We start from the raw sequence: 23603 nt of genomic DNA on the forward strand, positions 1-23603 counted from the left end.
TCCCCCCAGTCTCCTACTCTATTTGCGCCTATGCTGGGAGGTCTCTTCACTCATCTGCGCTTCTTGTAATTATAATATATTTTGATTTTGTTCTCAATTAGCTTGTTGTTCAATGCACATAACGACTTATAGCCTATGAATAAAATCTGTGTAAAATGTACCGCATTTATATAAATGTAGTTTACAGCGATTACCAGATATTATATATTTTTGCCGTAAGATATTATGTTATAATGACGGACACATTTTTTTTCGCAGGTGAACAGACGACGGTTTTTTCCGATCCATGACGCAGCGTGGCAGCATATATTCAAAGTCATTAGGAAATATATACGATACCTCGTCCAGCTCAACATAGTTTTATAGTTGTAGTTATTTTGTATAGTTACGGTTATAGTTAGTATGCGCAATGCGCACATAATAATATTATCGTAGGATGATAGTTATTTATTGAGCGCACGGTATACTGTTATATTATTATGTTATCGGTATAACGCGCGAGTCGTATTTTTATCATAATAATAATTTATTGTGTATACTCCGTAAACATAATATTTCGATAATTTGTCATAGTTTTCGCTCCTAGTCGAATTGGGTGCATAAAAATATTATAGATAATATTATAATATTCTATGTTCGATCGAAACACGCAGAGTAGGTACCAGCGGAGTACTGGAATCGTCGTACCTTTGACAAATTCATCGAATTTTATGTTTTCGATACCTATTATATATATTATAGTTTACTGCCAAAATGGTTTTTATCAATTTGGACACACGTTGTCTGTGGAATTCATCTCAAGTTCAGACGAAATACGAAAAACGTATTTTGAGTCCCATCCTTGGCACCTCTATTTATTTATTAACTAATTATTTATTTATTTGATTATTTATTTATTTATTTATTTATCCGATTTTGGGTTGCTCAACTCGAAGCGAAGAACGAAAGTACTTACGTGGAAAAAATGTTTTCGAAACGGTTTAAAATATTATTTATGATATCGATACAATTATTATGTAAATACATCGATGTTGCTTATTTAGGTAGGCCATATATTATTGTTACGATGATATTGGTTTATAATAAACAGTATTCCTAATTTTTAAACGAAAAACATTTCGAGACGTTACAAAGATTTCCGAATACCTAGGTAGATCATATTTTGAACTCGCAGTAATAATTATAAACTATATATTTTATACGCAATGTTGAGTTCAAAACAATAGTGTCTAACGTAACATCTATTGATTGGTGTTACACAGATCTACATTATAATAATAATTGCGTGATATGATATTATTTGTTATCAGTAAAATTAAGTGCTTAATTTATTTATATCAGTGATATTATTATAATATTAGTTGTTTAACTTTATACTGTATTACATTTTCATTTATAGAGCATGAAAGATCCGATTTATTTTACATGTCTAATATATACTGATGACTTAATAGTGATTTTGGCCACAGATAATATAATCGTATCATCCAACGCGTGTATTTATTTCATGATAATATAATATTGTTTCAAATCAATTATTATTAATATTAATATATTTATTTTGTTTTATAATTATGTAAACACAAAACACATATGATGTATAGCCATACAATGTAGATAGAGTATAACATAGAATAATAATATGATAGTTGTGTATTTATCATTGATGTATTGAGTGCACATCTATGCATAAATATTATTAGTTTTATTATAGTCAGTATTTTGTAATTTATTTGTGCACTAATCAAACGCAGTTGTTTTTAAAACCATGTTTTTTAATCGAATTTATATTTTTTATATCTTTTCGTTAATCATCTGTACCTTCAAAACACTACCATTGTTAGCTCTTATTAGTATAAAAACTTTAAATTTAAAAATATTTGTATTAATAAATTGTGTATCAATATATTTTGTTTGTTATTACTTATTAATATTCATTATTCAACATTTTAACTCGAATCAGCTAATAGCATAATTCCAAGTATTACTGTTTAGGACGCATATTATAATATCTTAATACAAAAGTCAAAAAAACATTAAAATACCATTATTCAAGTTATAGCATAATAATAATATTGTGATATAAAGCGCTTTATATGATATCAAATCCAATTATTTGATTTTTATGATGCTAGTTATTAATTAGCCTTATAATTTACATGTTGCTGTTATATTTCAAATATTATATTATGCATTCTTATAAATCAAAATCAGTATATTAAATATTTTGTTATTTTAGGTAAATATTGTGGTAAGAACCAAAATGTTTCTAATTATTTTTTTAACAAAACATAAATTACCGTTCTCTATTTTTATTATCAATAATTTCTTCTTTCAAAAGTAATATTTTTCTGTAAATTTTACTTAATTCAATCCTTTATAATTTCAATTTTTATTAAATGGCTGTCATTGTTATAGATATAACAAAGATATATTGACGTAATATGAATTAACTCTTTTTGTCGATAACTATCCACCGGATATTAATGTCAGTAATTGCCTAAATAATGTATTTTGGATTTCACGAAAAGGATGTAGTGGAATTATTATAGAATTCGACACGAATTAATTTCCTTGTTTTGGTATGATTTAAAATCTGCAGACTAATAATCTAACTATTAACTAAGAGTATTTTCGATAAAAAAATAGTAAGTTACACCTATGAAATAAATTTCCTTACGTGAAATAAATTAAAACTTTTAAAATATTGGTATTTAACACGATATTATACAAATGTTGCCTATACATTACGCCGTACAAAGTATTTTATTAAAATGTAAAATATAAGTTTTGATAATCTGTCTTTTATTAATGCCCCTTTTAAAATATCAAACATTAAACTATAAACTTAAATAATAAAACCTATTTAAGGAAATGCGAAATTGAAACATTTGTCATCAGTACCTACCTAATTAGAACAATAAAAAATAATTTAAGTTGTATAGTAATCACACGGGTAAGAAAAAAGTTTCTAAACACGTTATATTATTATATTAATAACTATGAAAATGTGTGGAAACTTGAAAATAATTGTAAGCATCGAATACTGTTATATTTGTATGTGCACACTAGAAATAAATTCAAACAATTTAATCATGATTTAGTTTGGATCGTGTCAAAATTGCTATACATCAATAAAGGGCTAGTAGTAAGTTTATGTATTGAGATGACAGATGAGTTTCCGTGAATGTTACATTGTTCATCACTAGGTAATTTTATTTGGTTCAAAACTAAAATGTTTAATGAAAAAATATTTATTGTATTAGTTATGGCAACACATCATTAATCAATGAAAATATATATCATATTAATATGTCTTCATATCAAACAATTGTAAAAAATATCAATGACCATTTAGAGAATTTAAAGAAGTTCAAGAATTCGTCAACTATTAGAAAATTTAATCAATAATATTAATAAACAACTTTTTGAAAGAGGTTTTAAGCAGTATATCATAGTTAAATATACAAAAAATATATTTGAGTATTACATGTATTGTAAAAAAATAGTTTGCAAAAATAAAAACTGTATTTTTTTCATCTGTTATTTTTTTATAATTTGATTTTAAGTATTTATTTCAATTATGGAATATTTTTTTTTGATTTGGTTAGCAATTATTTTTATTTAATACCATTTTAAGATACATTAAATTATTTACTGGATAATTTTTTTGAAAATGTTATGAACTTAATTTAAAATTGGAACGTGAACTTTTGCAGCAATTAAAGCGTTTTTTCAAAAGATAACAGTCTTTAAAAATAGTTTTGCAAAAAAATAAATTAGTAGTAATATTGAAACAAGTTTTTTTTATACTCGGGCCATTTTTACAAATATTATTAGCGTTGATAAATTAAAATTAAATCGCTAATATTTTAAAATCACCATAGGGGGCCTCCCCCACATCTTACAGACCCATTATTATACACAAATAGTTATTAACTCAAAACTACTTTTACGAATTTTGATTCTAATACGTCAACATGTTCATGAAAATGAACATCCACTAAATAATATTTACAGTAGAAAATGGGGGTTTTCTTTTGAAAAACAGAAGTTTGTATCTCCATTCTTCACAGGACACTCCTTAAGTAGTATAAGAAATCTCAAGAATTTGATCAAATGATCTTAAGATATATTTCAAAATGTCAAAATCTAGATTTTGAATAACTACATCATATTGATGAAAAATGGGGGGGTAAGCATGCTTGGTGAATCAACTGGTTTAACAATAAATATCATAATAATGACAGACACGAATATAATACATCGTGTAAAGCCTCCATAGGTCAAATTTATAAGCCAGTCTGAAGTATAAAATCATGGATGGCAATATTATTGTATAAAGGCATTTTTAATGAAAGAGCATTTATGTTGGAAAAGTTACGTGAGGAAAAATAGGTTAGTTACATAAAAAGTTTTTATATAGCTATATAAAAACTATCGCGTGTAAATAATATAGAGGGCCTTTATCAATGAGTAGATGTTGAAGGTCACGTGTGTTACCTGGTAAACGGTCACTTTGTACGGTCCATTGTTTAAAATGTTTAACGCGGACACTTTGTACGGTTGGGTAAAAAGGTACATTGCAGAACGCGGACACTTTATACTATTATATACATAAAGTATATATTATAAATATAAGTTATATACCTAAGTTAATAATACTATCTATTATATATGCCAAATTGTACGAGTAAAAATTGTAAAAATGTATAAATATTATTTGGTAAATCTGAGGAAACATGGGTACATATAGATCGATAATAGTTAATTAATTAAGTAAATTAAATATTTAAAAGTGAATTATATTAAAATTTATTTATTTTGACGAATTATTCCAAAATTGATTTATTAAACCCTCAATAAATATTAATCTATAATTATGCATGCGCACTTTATATCTGAGCTTGACACCAGGTATTATACCAACATTATATTTTTTTTGTCATTTTGACATATTTCCATATTATACTATAATACATGTAGTTTTTGAAGATTTTTTTTAGTATTATATTTTATTTGTGATTTTTATCCTTGACCGTACAAAGTGACCTAGAACCGTGTTACCTCCTCATTTAGGTAGGTTTCATTATCTATGTTATGTATTATGTAATAATATTATTTATAATCAATATTCATAGGTTAAACTGATTTAACGAACCATCTAAAATTATATTTTCATAGTTTTTAATCTGATTTCTAAGCTGATGATAATTGATTCTAACATTAAGAATGAGAAGTAAAATTAAGGTTTATATTATATTATATTATATTAAGGAATTATATTATATGTGAGTTTGTACATCATTTTAATATCAATTCGTAGGTATTGTAAAATGTGATGTGTATAATACGTGCAAAATATACTAAATGCCCCATGTGAATAAAATTTATTTTTAACATCTAATTTCAAATATAGCTCCATCGCGTTCTTATGAATTTTTTATATACCTATAATCACAGACGAAAACTCCAGTTTTTAAATCAGCATTGTAATGATATATGTAATTTATGGTTAATAATACACTAATTTCGTAATAATAAATTAATATGTAGGTAGTAGGTATACTGATCAAAGCTATAATTATTGAATATGTGATTATTGCCGTTTTAATGGGTGGTGGCTGGCAAGACGTTCGTAAATATTAATTTCCCTGGACACAACATATTTAGGTTATTTTAACATTTATTTTTAAGTGCATATTAAAATTTGACTTTTAACTAATGCTAGTAATTGAAAATGTAATTATATTATACAGTATGTTCACGAAAACTGGGTACACTCTTTAGGTACTCAGTTCCCTATACATATTTTAGAATTCTGTCTGCGGGAGATTGATGATCCAGTAGCTTAGTTTCATGTGCCGTAAACAGAATTTAAAAAATATTTTTAGGGTACCTAGTAATATGGGTGATTGAATTATAAAGTGTACGCTGTTTTCGAGACACACGGTTAAAATGAGTTTTAGCAATATTCTAAACGGTATTGTCAACGCACTGTCAATTAAAGTACCTATGCCTACAAACTATAAAATATAGTGTTCGACAAAAAAAAATTTCCTACAGACTTTATGCAGTAATAAAATTTTGTGTAAATTAATAAATATGTACCTACATAGAAACGGGCTAAGGTACATACAGATAAAAACCGGTCTTGAAAACAACCAGTTTGGCTTCGAAATTCCTCGTCGATTTTTTGAGTGAAAACGTTCACATACCTATATAATAAGTAGGTAATAATATTATTTTAAGTTGTATACCTACATTACTTTCGATACATATATTATTAAATTCGTCTTTTTGTAGTGTATCATAGTCGTAGTGTTGAAAATCGACACTTCCGTAATAAATTGAGCGCAATAAATTAACTTAATGTTTGAGTAAAGTAACTTACCTAGGTACCTCCTATATATGGGTAAAAGATGCGTATTCTTTATATTTGCGTTTTTGTTAACTTATATAGGCGTTCAAGCGTAACATGATAATGATAATATATAGCATTATTATTGTTGATACGGTTGATTAGATACAGAGCACGTATTTTATTCCTGCAAAAGATTCTACAAATCTAACCACAAATGGTTATGGTTATACAATTATGATTCGTATACGATTGGTACGATAGGTATTGACCGCTGTGAATCATTTCTAACGCGTTTATTTTTGGAGTCGTAGTCCACCGCGAATTAATTGCATTCTTCCATTCCTCGAAGCTTTCAACTTTAAAATATAGGTCACTGTTTTAAAATCGATTAATTCATTGAAGTGGTTCTCAACGAGTTTTTAATTATTATGTCACCCTTCTTTACCGCGAGTAGCTGTTAGTGCTCCTACTACCAACATTTTGGTAAACGGTCACTTTGTACGGTCCATATTGTATTATTGTGCTATACATTAAGGATGTTTTGTAATAGAAGTATAGGTATATTATAATAATATAATGTTATAAAGTTCGAAGGGATTTAAACATTATTTTTAAAATGTAATGTTATTATATTATAAAAACCAATTTAATTATTGCTATCCTAATAATTACTGGGATTATAATTCAAGAAGAACACTCCAAATTCATCATCCTCAGTGACTCACTGAGTTCGATAAAAAGTTTATAAAACCATTTTAACCCCTGCGACATTGCATCTAAAATCCAGAACAATCTCAACAAAGCTTATTTTTTGGGTAAAGAGATCATCATTATATGGATACCTAGCCACTCAGGAATAAGAGGCAATGGAAGATGAACAAGCATCCATAGCCATTAGCAACATCGAAAATGTATTAATAAACCAAATGTCATATACTGACTCAAAAAAATGTATAGATGAATATTCTAAAATTAAATGGCAAAAACTTTGGAACTCACAAAACACTAAACTAAACGAGATAAAAAGAGACATCTACCGGTTTTTTAAACCCAAAACCCACTCGGAAAGAGGAGACGGTTCTTAATCGACTTCGTATAGGACACACCAGAATCCCTCATGGTTTCCTTATGGTCAGAGAGGACCCTCCCATTTGTCAAACCTGTGAAACTTCACCGTCAAACACATAATAGCCGATTGTTTAAGGTATAACCAAGAACGAAACAAAAAAAACTTGTAATTTGCATGGTACTTTCGTACCATCGTGTAAGGTTACACTAAGAAAGAATTTTCCAAAATTCATATTTCAAAAAGTGCTTGCACTATGATTTTGAGATTCACGATGGAAATCGAAATCTTAGATTCTGAGTGGAACGATAAATGTATTGATTTTACAATGATGTGTGTTTTTTTTTTAATTTTTTAATTTTTTTTAATTAATTTATTTATTTGTTTGTGTCTGTCATCACCTTTTAGGACAGTAAAAGTGCTTGGATTTTCTTCAACAGTACCTTTTCTAATAGGAAAGTGAATTTAGTTGGTACTTTGGGGGGTCAAAAGTAAAAATTTCCCAGTAATTTTCAAAAGCGCCGTAAAAAACAAAAGAAAAATTAAGGAAAAACGGGAATTTTTACGCAAAATCTGTTTTCGAGAAAATCGATTTTGGTTTTTAGTAAAACTCTAAAACAAATGACCGCAGGGACATACAATTTTGACTGAATGTTCATATTAGCATTTTCTATATACCATAACATAATTCAAATATTTTGACTTATTTTGAGCTGTTTACGGACATTTTCAGTTTCCATTTTTTTTAGTTTTTTTTTCTATAAATATCTATAAAAATTTATTTATTGGTTAAAAAAGCTTGAAAATTTAATAGAAGGTTCCTATTATATTGTTTCAAAGGCAGACGAAAATATTAAAAATCCATAGTCACAATTTTTTTTTATAAGCATCTAAAGTTCAAATATTGACAAAATACGTAAAAATGACGAAAATTTGCAAATTATTTTTAGTTTAATTTTTTTAATTTTCATGAAAAATTCATGAAAAATTTTCTTTTTAAATCTAAGATTTAAAGATGTAATACAAGATTCCTCATAAGTTTGGCTACCTTTTTTAAAAAAAAAAATGTCTACAAGCAAGTCAAATTAAATTTTTATGAGTGTTTGAAATTCATTTTTTACAACATTTGGTATTCACTCGACTTCTCACGTAACGATTTTCTTATTTTGTTGTTATTAAAAAACGAATGACTGTAGATACTTGAAAATTTCACTGAATATTTATATTAGTATATTCTATATACGATGAAATTTTGAAAATAATTTAACTCTTTTTGAGCTGTTTACGGACATGGTCAGTTTTCAATTTTTTAGTTTTTTTTTTCTATAAATATCAATAAAGTTTTATCTGTTCGGCCAAAAAGTGTAAAAATTTAATTCAACGCTCCTGATATATTGTTACAATAGCAGTTGAAAAATATTAAAAATACATAGGCACAATTTTTTTTTATAAGCATCTAAAGATCGAATTTTAACAAAATTTATCAAAATTTAATAATTATTTCGTAGTTAAAAATATATAAAATGTTCAATTTTTATAACTAAGGTTACTAAGGATTAAAAATGTAAAACAAGATTCCACGTAAGTAGTTAATTCTGTTACCAAAAAATCTAAAAAATACATAAGCACAATTTATTTTTATAGTCATTTTAAGCTCAAATTTGGACGAAATCACATATTAAAAAACATGAAATAACTATTTTAGTTATTTTGTTGTGATTGTATAATATTGAAACTTCTAAAGTATACTATTATATATCTATGATAGTACCACAATTTGTTGTTGATGTATAACGCGTTATAACTTAGGTATAAGTACCTAATGTCTATTGTGATATGATTAATTTGGAATTTATTATAGATACCTATTATTGGTCAATTTTTTTTTTAATACCATAGATAAGTATATAAGATACCTTATACCTAGGCTGACATACCATCTCCTCTCAGTATCGTTTACTTATACAGTGATATTATATCATTGAATTCAAATTTAATACTATCCATTATACAATGACTCACTTGTAACCTACTGTACAGCAGAGCGACATCCACTTACCCACCTTTTTATTTTTGTTTATAAATGTTTGCCATTGGCTACAGATTATAATAGTAATGGTAGGCATTAGTATTTTTTGTATATAAATGGGAGCCATTGGTTACTCAGGCAGATGAAGTAAAAGCATGCATAAAATCATCGCGTTCATGGCCTCGAATAAAGAAATCATATCTTAAAACAAATCTGAGAGTTTAATGTTTATTTATAGAAAATATTATGCTATAGGTTTATTTTCTATAGACACAAAAACTAGTCGACTGGTTTTGACGAAAATTTCATAATATATTATGTATGTATATCAGAAATGTTCAGATTAGTTTGGACCACGTTTGAAAATATACCAAGAGGCATATAATATATCTTAACTGAGGTACCCTACACTAAAAAGTAAAAACGAGATACACTGATTTAATGCCATATATTATACTTGTTAATTTTTTCCTGATTGAAGTCAGGTTATACAGATAGTATTGTTTATTTATTCATTATAATTTATATTATATATAATACATGACTTTCCTAGTCAAAATATAAATTAAATTAGGAGATTTAAATACATATAGAAAAACATTCATGAAAGAATTTTTTTGTCGGGTCATAGTATAATATAAAAGCATTTAATTATTTAAGTATGCATAGTGAAAATATAATCTAATATAAAAAACATGGTTCCTCATTGGCCAATTTCGTCATTCTAGAAAGAGGACGATTTGACATAGTATTATACTATTATATATATATATAATATAATATACATACCTATATTGATAAAATAGTTACTATTGTTGGCATTGTTTTGTGCTATTGGCACTTATCGGACGCGCAAGTATAATAATTTTACAACAAAGCAGTATTATTTCGTTCATATTAAAATTCCTAGGTCCTTGTTCGCGTAGGTACTCGTTTAATATCCTAATACCCACACTTCAAACACAGACAATATGCAAGATAATTTGTTTGCGTATTTGTGACGATAAGTGATAACTTATACGAGGTTATACAATAAATAGATTTTGGATAATATATTCCAATATATTACGTACCTATATAATAATTATACAGAGCAGCTTTTCTATCTGGGCTTGCGATAGCCAATAATATACTCAGTCATCAACATCATTCGATGTCAACATTTTGGTGCACTGTAAAGACACTATTTAGACAGTTGTAGGTTTGTGTGTGAAATACATCGCTTCGAAAATTCGAAACATACTTGGACGTTCAAAAATAATTAAAAGTACCGATATTAATATTATGCTTATCGTTCACATTGAATCGCTTTCAGCGGCGACATCGATACCGATATCACGCTGGTACTTAGGTTCATTGTTGTGGAATAGCTTTTGATTCTATAACCTCCTGGGGTTTTGTTGTTGAACAATAAATTAGTAGCTCTGAGGATTTTGGTGGACTGAAAAATGTAAATTCATTTTTATGATATGCATATTGATATTATGATTTAAAAATTATATTATGTTTTTGTAGGACGATGTTACTTATTTTTATATTTGATTTTATCGTTATTTTTTTTAACCCTATATAGTCTACAGACACCAACAGTACTTAGTCAAAATAATTTTTCAATTTCAACATTTTTTGGTGGGAAAGTGACAGTAGCGGATCCAGAAGTCACCCAAAGGGGGAGGGGGCGAATTTTCAAAAATTAAATTATATTTTTGCTAAGCTAAATATTATAATAAAAAATCACGTTAAAAAGACAGCCCAAGAGGGGGGGAGAACGCCCCTTTGCCACCCTCGTAACCATCACTGGAAAGTGAATCTAGTCAGAAAATTTAAAATTCTCAGTACTTACTTTTCAAAAGCGTCAAGATAAACAAAAAAAAAAAAAAATTATGGAAAAAATGTAATTTTCACATAATTATATACAATATTATATCTGTATTATTATACAACAATTTACTGGAAAAATTAGTGAGAAGGCATATTTTAAAAGGATCCCTCAAAGTCCGCATGAAATATACGATGAACATGTATGTAACCCGAAACGCGTGTAACGGTCTGAGCACTGAGCATCATGGCCGATATTTTACCATACGTTTATAATATCTTATACGACTTTTCACACCAGTCGTTCGTGGTTTTCCGGCGAATAGAGTGGCGGCGACGTATCGTTATTGCCGAATCATAATATTGATATTACCAATATTACATATTATTTTATCATAGTAAATTCATCGCCGCGCGACCCGGATGCCGGTCAGCCCGGCCCGTCGAAGAAAGTCCGGTGCGTCACCGTCGGAGCGTAATGTGTGCGTATGGCAATAAACTATGTTTGTTCGGATTATGAAATACTACGGTTTTATTTTCCTTTCCAGAAGCGTGTACGACCCCGCGAGGTCGTAAGCGACGCGGTCGGACGACGATTGTAAAACATTATAATATTAACATCTTGTCGTAATCGAGAGCGCGTGCAGCCGCACTGGAATATCCGAAAAACAACAGTGACTCAGCGAGTACAACGTACTGTGTTTGTTATGTGGTAGGCGTCATAATAATATAATACAATTATGTAACACCACAACGTTCGTGTTATGCAATCCGAGGAAGACCAGAGCTCCGCAGCAGTTCCCGGTATCCCGGACCGCAGGGTTATAAATTATAATATTGTATTATTATTACCATCAACAAGATAATACCTAATGTTGTATATATAACTGTAGAGACTTTCACGGCGGCGTGGGCGACTTATCCCGGCTATTACGATGGCGCCGACGGTGTAATAATAACGCATCTCATCCCGGCACGACCGATCTGGTTCCGAGGATAAACGAAGACGATTTAGTACCTATAACTATAAATTACCGCAGATGCGCTATGTAGTTATTACTATACAGCCGAGAGCGGATTATTTAGGGTTTCACGTACCTGAATATATAATAATACCTGGCTGACTGGAAATATAATATGCTGTAGATTGACGAAAAGATGTGGACGATCAAAAAATGTTCTCAGAAAAAAATTAATTCTATCAAAATATATTAAGAACACATTATTTTGGTTATACGATACAAGGAATATATACTCGCCGGAGACATAGAACATAATATTATAACTAATACAATATACAAGTTGATTCACCTAGCATGCATGCTCACCCCCATTGTTTTTTTTGATAATGAATTTATTCAAATTTTGACTTTTAGAATTTTTATTTACACTCAAAAACCATACATTAAAATCCCTGAAATTGTTCGTTCGTCTTAAGAAGTGTCATACAATGATACAAACTTCTGTTTTTCAAATAATACCCTGTCCCCTTTTTACTGTAAATTATTCAGTGAATAATTTTTTTGAAAAATTTCATAGGGAAGTCAGGGTAAGTTGGCGCACTCCAAGTTAATTATTTTTTCAAATACTTTTTATGAATACTAGCAGAAGAGCAATATTATGCTCAAAATATCTTCTTATACATATAATGATTATATAAAATTAATACAGGAATTTAATTTTAAGACTTTTAAGTGTTTAAACTTTAAAATTAAAATATGTCAATTTGCCCAATCCTTGGGTATCCAATCCTTTGACATTTATATTGGGGAAGTTATAATAAGTTATATAATACATTAAAATACACATAATTAATGCAAATGTCGTATTAACTTTTAATACATTTTAATAACTTTTAAAAATAAATTGTACTTGATACAATTTATAAAAAAAATATTTGGGTGAGTTTTCCATTTTTTCTTGGTGGACACAAACTTACCCGTACTACACATATTTTGTGTTTTGATTAATAACTCTTAAAAATACAAATGTAAATCAAATAAACATCATATTAAATGACACCTCAGAATATATTGTGTTATTCAATTTATTTGTTAAATATATTTTGATTTTACCTACTGTTTACTGTTAATTGTTATGGCCAACAGTTTAAAATATTACATTGGCTTTATGTCTTATCAAAATAATTTGAAACTTGATAAATTAAATGTTAATAATTGTATTAAGTTAGTTTTATAAAATTATTGAGTATCAGCATTATAGTTATTTTGATATTATCAATTCATCATCTTATTCAACACGTCAACTTACCCTGAGTTTCCAAACTCGGTTGAACATTTAAATGAGTAGTTTCCCAGTTATTTTATTGTATAATATACTAAGGATAAAATTAAAGTCCTTAAAAATTACTTTACAAAAATATAAATTTTTAAATTACCATAGCATCCATAATATCATAAGTACATAATAATACAATATTCTCATCATCATGGGACTCTAATTATTATTACCCGTAATGGATTAATCCTTAGTACACAGAGTTTAAAGACTGAAAAACTACTCGTTCGAATTTTGATCTTAATACTTCATAGTTTTTAAAAAAAATTTTCCACGGAATTATTTACAGTAAAAAATAGCGGCTTTCATTTGAAAAACAGAAGATTGTACACCACATGACGCTGCTTAAGTAGTACAAATAATCTGAATAAACTCATTTATAAAGAAAAAAAGCACGGTGAATCGCCCTCATATAATTTGTGCCAAAATAAGTGTGACATATTCGCCAATATAAAATTATACATAACATGTGACACAGGTGCCAAGAATATTATAAAAAAAAATCCAATATAAATATTGTGCCAACATAAATATTTCATATTTTAATGAATATAAATAACGTAAGTACACAGTTATAAAAGTTGTATGGAAAAAAATCACATAATATTATATTAAGCCAATAAACAAACCATTTTTTATAAATTATTTCCAATTAGAGTAGCAACTATAAAACGTCGATAAAAATTAAGAAAGATTAAAAATAATACTAAATAACTTAATAATACCTATACTAAAAGTATAAGCTTATAATACATTTGTGTATTAAGATTATACGTTATGAAACGGTACCACAGTTTTAAACAGAATATTATCTGAATTAAAACACCAATTATGTACCTAACCTATTTGTTATTTTGGTTCTTATATTGTGATACGAGATACGAGCTTAGCTCAGTTGGTATACGTATCAACTCTTAATATTATTATAGATATTATTGTATTATAATTGAATTACGCTGAAATAAATAAATAAAATATACGATTTCTACTTCTTATTTCCTTCTTTTCTTGTTCTGGAGCTTTTTCAACCGGCTCCGATTAGCGTATATTTTTAACTTAATTATTTTGTCGGTTTGATTTTTAGTGCTTGGAAAATGTATTGCGTACATTTGAAAAACTAACTTTTCAGTTAGTAATTTGCTTGTTACTTAATTCTAATTGTGAATGCGTCTTTGACCACGATTAAAATAACAGACTTAGCTTTTTTTTTTTTTTTTTATTTATTATTAATAATTTATTATCAAAACAATGAAATGACATACAGTGTAACAATGCAACAATAAATAGATAAATTATTAATCAATCTACCTCATTAAGCAATGCTTGTGGCGAGGTAGATGAGTTGATAGTGTACAATATAATATTTTTAAAAAGAAAACAAAGAAAATAAATATGATAAGATTAACAAAGAAGAATTAAATTTGTGATTACCAACAATATTAAATACTTAAATTTTACATAATATATAATTAAAGTTCAAGTAATAAGTGATTAACAATAGCTTTTTTATTAGTTATAAAATTATTTTTATTTACATTACTAGAAATATTTTTTTTTAGGTACAGCGGCAATGAATTAAAATTAGTTGGACCTAAATAGTCCACAAATTTAGACTTAGCTGTATATAATAATCTTGTACTAAGTTTGTTGTAATATCTATTGTAGGTAAACATAACATTACGATATTCTATTGCAATTTAGCAGTATTATATTGTACCTGTAACGGAATTTATTTAGTTGTTTTACGTTTTCATTTTAGTTTTTAAAGTAGCTACTTTATTAAACAAATATTATATTATATGAATGTATTGTTTACCGGTTTTTAATATACAACATTGAGATAAATAAATAATGTTCTAAGGTTATGTGCACATAATATTTTTAAATCGTAAACACCAAACATCGCCTAAAATGACACTATATCTGATAGGCTTGCCATAACTATAATAAAAATCATCATTATACGCGTACCTATTGTATTTAATAATTATAATAATTATTTATTAAAATATATTGTCACAGGAAAATGCCCAATTACGGAATGAAAGAACAGTGAATACACTATATGATACACAATTTGATAGTAAGAAACAAAATATTACTACCTATAATGTCTAAAAATTTAAATTAAATAACAATAAATCCACATCAGAATTTAATAATATATATTTTCCACGGTGCGGGCTTTGTACAAGTTACAGGGCACAATAATAATAATATATAAAATAATGATAATAATAATAATAATAATAACATGGCAGCTATGTTTTTGTTCGTTTAGGATTTTGAGACTTGAGTGCGATTACATAATACCATTTTATACGACACACTCACATATTATCATTATAGACGTCGAGGCGGAGGAGGAGCCGATGTGGTGTTACGTGCGCGCTCTGTATATATATCACAGACGGCGGACTACCGACCGGCAGACGGTTAGTGACATCCGAACGGTCAACGGACGAGGTTCAACTCCGACGAGCGTGTTCGATTTGTTTATACGTCTTAGACCTTACTGAATAATAATAATAATAATAATAATAATAATTCGTCCACCGCGGAATAACAGTACCGCATTGGTACACAAACCGAGACCGGCTGAGCAACGATCAACATCAATAGACACGTCGTCACTAACAGGTATGCGAGTTGGAATTCAGTACGTATAATACGATATATTTGCATATTTCCTACGTATAGGTAACCCACCTAAATACTTAATAGTATACCGTAACGTGCACAGTTGACGAACCGATTTGCACACGTTTGTATTGTTTGGCGTCGAAATTCAGTCGACAGATAATGTAATATTACAGATGAAAAATATATAGGTATCTACCTACTGATCATACAGACGACATTCATGACCAACGACCGTCGAAAGACAAATTTTAACGCCGGTTTAGTTTGATAAATTTCTATTAAACCGTGTACTTATATTGTATTCGAAACGATAAAACGCTGTCAAAGGTATGTCAAGCTTTTTTTACAAGTATATAATACTATATCAGAGAACGAACTTTGTTTTACTGTCATAACTTTAATATTTTTTCGGTTTTATTTTTACATTTTGAAATAAAATCTCTATTGCTCGAAATATTACGAACTAACCAGAACTAACCAACTTTTATTCTTTTTATTTTTTGAGCCTACCACAACGGAGGCTATCTGCTTAACCATTACTACTCCACTATACCTTCACACAACATAACATAACCTAACCAAACATGGTTTTATAACATTACAAACGGGACAATCATCATTTATTATACACAGCGCTCTCTATGCACTGTCCAAGTTATGACTGAACTCTTCAGAAGTTCAAGCCACGTTAAAGACCCTGCGTTCAAATCTCTCGAGGCCGAACTCGACAATTGCTGTTCTGCAAAAGCGTATACTTATAATCTGCAGTGCATTGCAAACAGGTGATAATAGTTTGAAATATTGAATCTATATACGACTAGACTCTGATATTATGATTATTTTATGTCAAACGAAAACACGATATCGATTAACTACTATCATGTACTTGCATGTACTCATCTGATAAGTATCGTCATTCATCACTGATTGTAACAGAAGTTTAGTATGACTAAAGTATTATATAAAAGGGGTTGTTAATTTATTGATTTTCATATTAATAAATTTTATTCTGGATTAAAAATAAGTGTGATCAAAATTTGATTCATGATATAACCATTCAAAATACGAAATTTGTATTTTGAAAATAACATTTTTTCATGTATGTATACCAATATAATAGTATAGCTAAAAAGGATGAAAATCGATTTTCCATTATAAAATTTGTTTTTATGATATATTATTTATATTTTTGGCAAATATTATTTGTTGGTGCCCTATTTACTATATAAGTCATATGATCACTGAATTAAATTTATTTTATCAAGTTCAATTTGTATAACTTTACATGTAACTATTGGAATTTTTGACGCATAATATGTTTAGTACATAGATTACATTACACTTTCAAGTGTACAAGTACCTACACATGGATATTTCACCGTTTCTGAATTTACAGCCCCTTGTATGACATTAATTTGATGTATTTGCAGAGGTGATAGCGACAACAGCATAAGAGCTGCGATGAAGACGAGCCACGGCCGAACGATGCGCTCGTTGGCTGTACTGATGTTCGTGGTAGCTTCGGCCACGTGCCAGCAGACCATGTCATTTCCAGACGGCGAAGGCAAAAGCGGCGCCGGCGTCGCGGACAACGGGACGACGTCTGGCGCCGGCCCGGGGAACAGGAGCGGCAAGAACCTGTTCAACTGGTTGGGTAGTTTCTCAGACGAGGGTGCTGACCCGTACCTGTCGTCGGCCAACGGAGCGTGTCTGCAGGGTGACATGGCCGAGTGTTTCAAGGCCCGCGCCCTGTCCGGCCTGGGCGACTTCTTCGTCCGGGACGCGTACCGGCTGAACGAGAACGTGCGAGTTGTACGCCTGAGGGACGAAGACGACGACGGCGGCCGTCACGCGTCCAGGGCGTTCGAGTTCTCGTCGGAACAGCGGCCCGAGGACACCGAATGGGACAAGCTGGTGAAGTTCGCCACGCGCAAGGCCGAGCGGTTCCTGCGATCGGCCGCCGTCGAGGTGCACGTGCCCGACGAGCTGACGGAGGGTGGCCGGTACTCGCCAAGGTTCATCGACGAGATATCCTCCGAGCTGGACACGCTAGAGGACAAGAAAGCTAGCGTCATAAGTGAGTACTTAAATATTTATATTTTTTCAAGTCACGTATTTGACGGCGTAGCTTGATATACGGTTTTATTTATACAAATCGTTTTGGAGTTTGTAAATCGTAGAAAATAAATAAAAAAACGTTCTCGTTTTTGATTTTGGTATACATATCGGAAGCGATTAATGTGACCAACATCTATCGACAAGACGAATTTCGTTATCGTTCGCGAACTGTTCGTGTCCAGCACTGCAGTGATCACGGGCAGTGAGACCAAAACCGGAAGTGATACCTAGCCGTGTCGGAACAAATTTAACATTAAGTCGAGCGGTGGCACGATAAACGGTTATAGCAATATAATATTTTAGCTAATTTTCTGGACCAGAACAATCGTGGCGTAGGCTCATTATAGCATAATAACAATAAGTGTAATATAATGATACAAAACCGTACAACGAATGTTGCAATGTTCGGCCCGCGCGCTTCACGTGTACCACTTAAACGCTACGCGAGTGTAGTGACTTAAATAATTCATGACGTCCGGTGACGTATCCGTCGTAAAATTGTTGTACCGCTGTACCCGTTATCCACACGTCGTTTCATATTATTTACTTAAATATAATCCAACTCCGGGGGAGGGGGGGGGGGTTGATTTTCAAACAAATTATACTCCATCACAATATATTTGCGCCACTTAAAATATGAGTCGAATACGATTTTAATGATCATCGTTGTAACAATAGTGTTATAATAATTAGGTGTCCATAATTGTGTTATTTATTATGTGGCTATATTTATTATAATATAATATTAGTAGCTGCATAACCTGACTTCGTCGGGAAAAAATTAACGAACATCGGTTTTAGTGTATCTTAGTTCAAGGGCAAAATGCCAAAATAGCATCGGTATACCTTACTTTGTTCGACTAATTTGACTGTCAGTGCAGGCGGATTGGATAGTGCTCACTTGGTATATTTTTGAACGTGATTATACACCCTAACTCAACGTCTACGAAATTATTTTTAAAAGTCACCAGATATGGGTGAGGTTACCAAAAAAATGAATTTCAATACGATCGCTTACAAAGGTTGTTGAGATTAGATTACCAATAGTTTTGATTACTCTATTTACAATATATAGGAATCCTTAAGGCTTAAACATATTATTCTCGCCATCAGTGTCTCGTGAAACGACAAATGTCAGTAATTTTCCCATCGATTTCTAAAATTACAGTTGTTATTTTAATATCACATATTATATTTTTAGTATGTCACACTGCTAGAAGTTTTTATTTGATTTTTCAGACGCGCGTTCGGTTTGTCGTAAGTTACCGTTCGGTCGGTATAATCGTCAACCAATAGACTGTCCTGCACGTGCACACAATAATCAACGCACAATTGCGCACGTATTATGTATTCGGAAGATATAATGTGTGTACGATGCACTTTCTCCCCAAACAATCCATTCTACAGAGTAGCCTATGAACAATATTTTGCCTTAATTCTCTAATCGGTACCATCTAGGATTTTCTATCTTGTTTAAACTATTATTTTTTTTTAACGCACTGTTGTTCTACATTCTTCTACGGCAATTACCGATCATTATTATTTATAACAAATAAGCATTTATTTCCAATACATATCTCTTGAGATATCGCCTGGTTATCGATAAAAAAATAAACCCCTCTGTCTATTGTACGGTATAATATTAAATCTTATCTATCTTCAGAGCGTATAATATCATTTCCGATTTCACATTAATGTTGTTATTCGGGCTCCAAGGAACTGGTTATAATAATATGTAAACGAAAAAACAAATCGTTCATGTACGCTTGTGGTGTGCACAGCTGTTATCATGTGGGTATAAAGTATAAACTATGAGAGGTCACTCATCGCTTTCGAACGTTCCGACAATCGGGCCACGCGTTACGATGATATAGTAATTTATGAACTAATTTATTGAACTCGTTGAAAAATAACCCGCCAAAAATCGGGCGATATGTATTATTCTTATTTTCCGTAGCCCATTCGCGTATAAAGACTTCTATCGCATATTCAATACTAATATTATCATAATATTGTAAATTTTAATATAATATTATGTATATTATATTACTATAATTTAATAATCACTTGGACACCATCGCCGATAATATAGTTCGTCGGCATTCGTTCATCGGCTGCGGTACACTTTCTAAATCGTTGCACTCGGCGAAATGTACTTACACCTCCCGCATAATATTACAAGAGCGAACCCAGACAAAATATGTGTAACCGAATATATTGGCGGTTCGCAAGTATTATTATGCTATATTATGTATTATACGGCTGTGGGTCGCGGCACCAGCTGTGCTGTGTATAATGTGTGTGCGGACTTCCGCCTCTCGCGGTCGTAAAATAATATAATATTATTGTGTTGATCGTCGTCACGATTCCGGGCCGGCGTTCGACGCAAAATACATTTTATATTATATATTACAACAACACGGCGCACTTCCTCGTCGTGTTTTTTTGTGACACTCGCAATGGCGTAACGACTATACATATACACAAAGAAAAAAAATATTACGCCCACGATTATAATATCGTTACGACGACGACGGACCCGACGAAAACGAAAGCATGCACAAAAGGTTCGACTTTTCAGCAGTGAATGGGCGCTAATATAATATAGGTAATCGCGACGAGAAACGCGCTCGGACCGATTTGTTTATTTTTACCTCCGTCGTTTTCCCGAAACCGAAAGCGTCGCATTACGACGTTAGGCATGCTTATTAGTAATTATAGTATATACAATATTATTATGCCGATATTGTCTCGATTGTACGACTGACTTGTGTACCTCGATTATGTTATTCAAATGTTAGCAGTTACGTCGTGACAGCTGCTCCAGCTGCAATAATGCGTTCCGATCTTGTGTATAATGATATTATATTATTATTATGGTACCTTTTGAGACGAATATAATGGATTACGAGTACTACTCGTTGACTTTAACATGCGTAATTATGATGATGTGAATGTACACTGTTATGTAAAAAGCATTTCACTAATAATTAATTGAAAATAACCGATTGTGTATCAGAGGCGTTTTGAATGTATTATACTTAGTGGTGCAAGACAATATATAGACACCCAACCCCCAACTCATCCCTTCATCATCGAAATTATAAATAAATATTTTTTATAAGTTTTTTCATATACCTAACTTTCTTCAGTTAAGTTGTTTACACTTTTTATAATACCAATGATTCTTAACTTATAAGTTATATTCTCAACTCTACGCTTTCAACAGTTTTAGCTACGATTATCATTTATCAAATGTCATTGATTAGGTACCTACTTCATTACTTTATTGAACATTAAAATTAAACATTGCAATCAGCACATGCTCAACCAAGACCATCTACCCACCCCCCTAATATTAGTGGTGCAGTGCACCAAAAACAGTATACCCAAACCGCCTCTGTTGTGTATAATATCGTTCACATATTATATTATTATTAGTTACGAGGATTTTATATTTTTATCTCATCAATATTCCGAAATATCTTTTAGTTTTTATTTTTAAATTGAAAGTCATTGACTTTTAATAATATTGTATAATATTATTATAGATAACTAAGTTAGTTTTAAAAAACTACTTCATTTTATTTGAAAGTCATACAGATTTTGTTTTAATGTTTACAATATCATTATGATAACACGGCGTTTTGGGTAGGCCATTTAGCTACACCATTACCGTGGATTTAATTTTCCGATATATTATATTCTTTGAGCTAATATTATCTAAATATAACATTTATATTATAATATGGGTCCAGGTTTTTTTTTAAATTATAATTTTAAGTCAACTTTCTGATCGCATTAAGAGATAAAACAAATAAATAATTATGTCAATAAAATAAAACTATAATCTTTGCGGATTCTGGCATTATCAAATAATAATCACAACCATTTTCGTGTTTCAGCTAAGAAGAAAGTGAAGAAATTACTGATCCCACTGCTGATCGTGCTTAAACTGTTCAAACTGAAACTCCTGCTTTTCCTGCCGCTCATCCTGGGTCTGGCGTCGTTCAAGAAGGTGCTTGGCTTCCTGGCACTGGTCGTTCCCGGCCTCATCGGGTTCTTTAAACTGTGCAAGCCTGACCTCCAGCACAACTACGGCACGTTCGGGCACAGCAGCTACTATCACAGGCCGTCCAACGGCGGTGGACCTCTGCCCCAGTCTGGACCCGTCTACTCGCCGTACCGTGAACATCAGGAACCGCAGTACCACCGTGAACACTTGGAACAACCACAGTACCACCGTGAACATCCGGTAGATCCGCAACAGTACCTGTACGAGTCAGCCGACGCGCAGCCGTACAACAGCCGGCCAGCCCGGAACCAGCAGGACGGCAAGGTACCGTCTTCCGGTTCAGTCGCGTTTAAGGAAGAGGCCAACGACATGGCGTACAACGGTTACAACAGGCAGCAGCGGCGATAAAACCATACAAATATAATTGTATCCATGGCCACTGCAGCGGACACCGTCCTCGTTATCGCAGGATATCCATATAATTCCATATGTACATAGATCACTCTATCCCCGCTAACCACTTCACTGTCGTACCATATATCTGTACTCGCGCAACTCGTCTTCTGCCGTGTAAAAACATAATAGTATTATAATATATTATTGTACAACGCCTCGACATCGCGATATTTATAATGATTCCTACACTAGCCATTACGATTCGTCGGGAAATTTAGAATTTTGCAACTTCATATTTTTTATCCTCGCGTGTACAGGCTCGATTTACTACTATTATAGTTACTATTTGTACTACGAGTCGATTTGCGTCGAGACGAGTTTTAGAAGTCGTGCGCGATTTCAATATGCAATACCTATGCGCGTAGTTCCTCGTAATCGCGGCGAGACAAATATATATAACTGTTTTCTGTGACAGTCGTGGTATATCATATCAACTATAATAATTATTATAATTATTATTATTATGAGCCTTAATATTATTTTTTTTTTTATACATTTTTGCGCAGTGTGACAAAAACGGGTGATATTTTATATAATTTAATTAGATTTTGTATTTTATTGTAAATATATTTTTAAACTGTAATTATGTAAAGATAATATATTTTCACTACCATAAAACCCCGCTGATTTAAGTATAATAATAATAATAAATAATATTATATTATATGTGATTTAAGTGGTGCAGCATACGTCATAGTGTTAACAAAATATTATGCTATTATAAAGTATAAACGATATAAACTTGTTGCACGTTTATATTTATAGTCTAATTGATGGAGTTTGAACTAGAATAGCG

The 23603-nt window shown here is 30.9% G+C and overlaps 2 protein-coding genes across 5 annotated transcripts in view; both read left to right on the top strand.

The window, feature by feature from the left end:
- Positions 1-1791, top strand: part of LOC100573770 — a 39353-nt gene extending 37562 nt beyond the window's left edge. For all 3 annotated transcript variants that reach the window (XM_003242907.4, XM_008182516.3, XM_003242908.4), the window contains exon 7: positions 259-1791. The gene's annotated coding sequence lies outside the window, so the exon portion shown is untranslated. The remainder of the gene's footprint in view (positions 1-258) is intronic.
- Positions 1792-15995: 14204 nt separating this feature from the next.
- LOC100167032 lies at positions 15996-23483 on the top strand. Of its 2 annotated transcripts, none has more exons than XM_003242906.4 (3): positions 15996-16215; positions 17649-18295; positions 22242-23483. In XM_003242906.4, the coding sequence occupies exons 2-3, from the start codon at positions 17680-17682 to the stop codon at positions 22757-22759; spliced, it is 1134 nt and encodes a 377-aa protein (XP_003242954.1). In that variant the 5' UTR covers positions 15996-16215; positions 17649-17679; the 3' UTR covers positions 22760-23483. The 2 variants fall into 2 exon arrangements, with proteins under 2 accessions (XP_003242954.1, XP_008180737.1); XM_008182515.3 differs by lacking the exon at positions 15996-16215 and adding an exon at positions 16256-16545.
- The last annotated feature ends 120 nt before the right edge of the window (positions 23484-23603 follow it).

Source organism: Acyrthosiphon pisum, chromosome A2, assembly GCF_005508785.2.
Source record: "Acyrthosiphon pisum isolate AL4f chromosome A2, pea_aphid_22Mar2018_4r6ur, whole genome shotgun sequence".
In the NCBI taxonomy this organism is placed as follows: Eukaryota; Metazoa; Arthropoda; class Insecta; order Hemiptera; family Aphididae; genus Acyrthosiphon; species Acyrthosiphon pisum.

What these genes read in the sequence shown, in the direction of transcription:
- LOC100167032 (XM_003242906.4), top strand. Translation starts at nt 17,680, where the DNA reads ATGAAGACGAGCCACGGCCGAACGATGCGCTCGTTGGCTGTACTGATG. An exon ending in CAAGAAAGCTAGCGTCATAA is followed by an intron (nt 18,296 to 22,241) that starts GTGAGTACTTAA and finishes TTCGTGTTTCAG; the next exon opens with CTAAGAAGAAAGTGAAGAAA.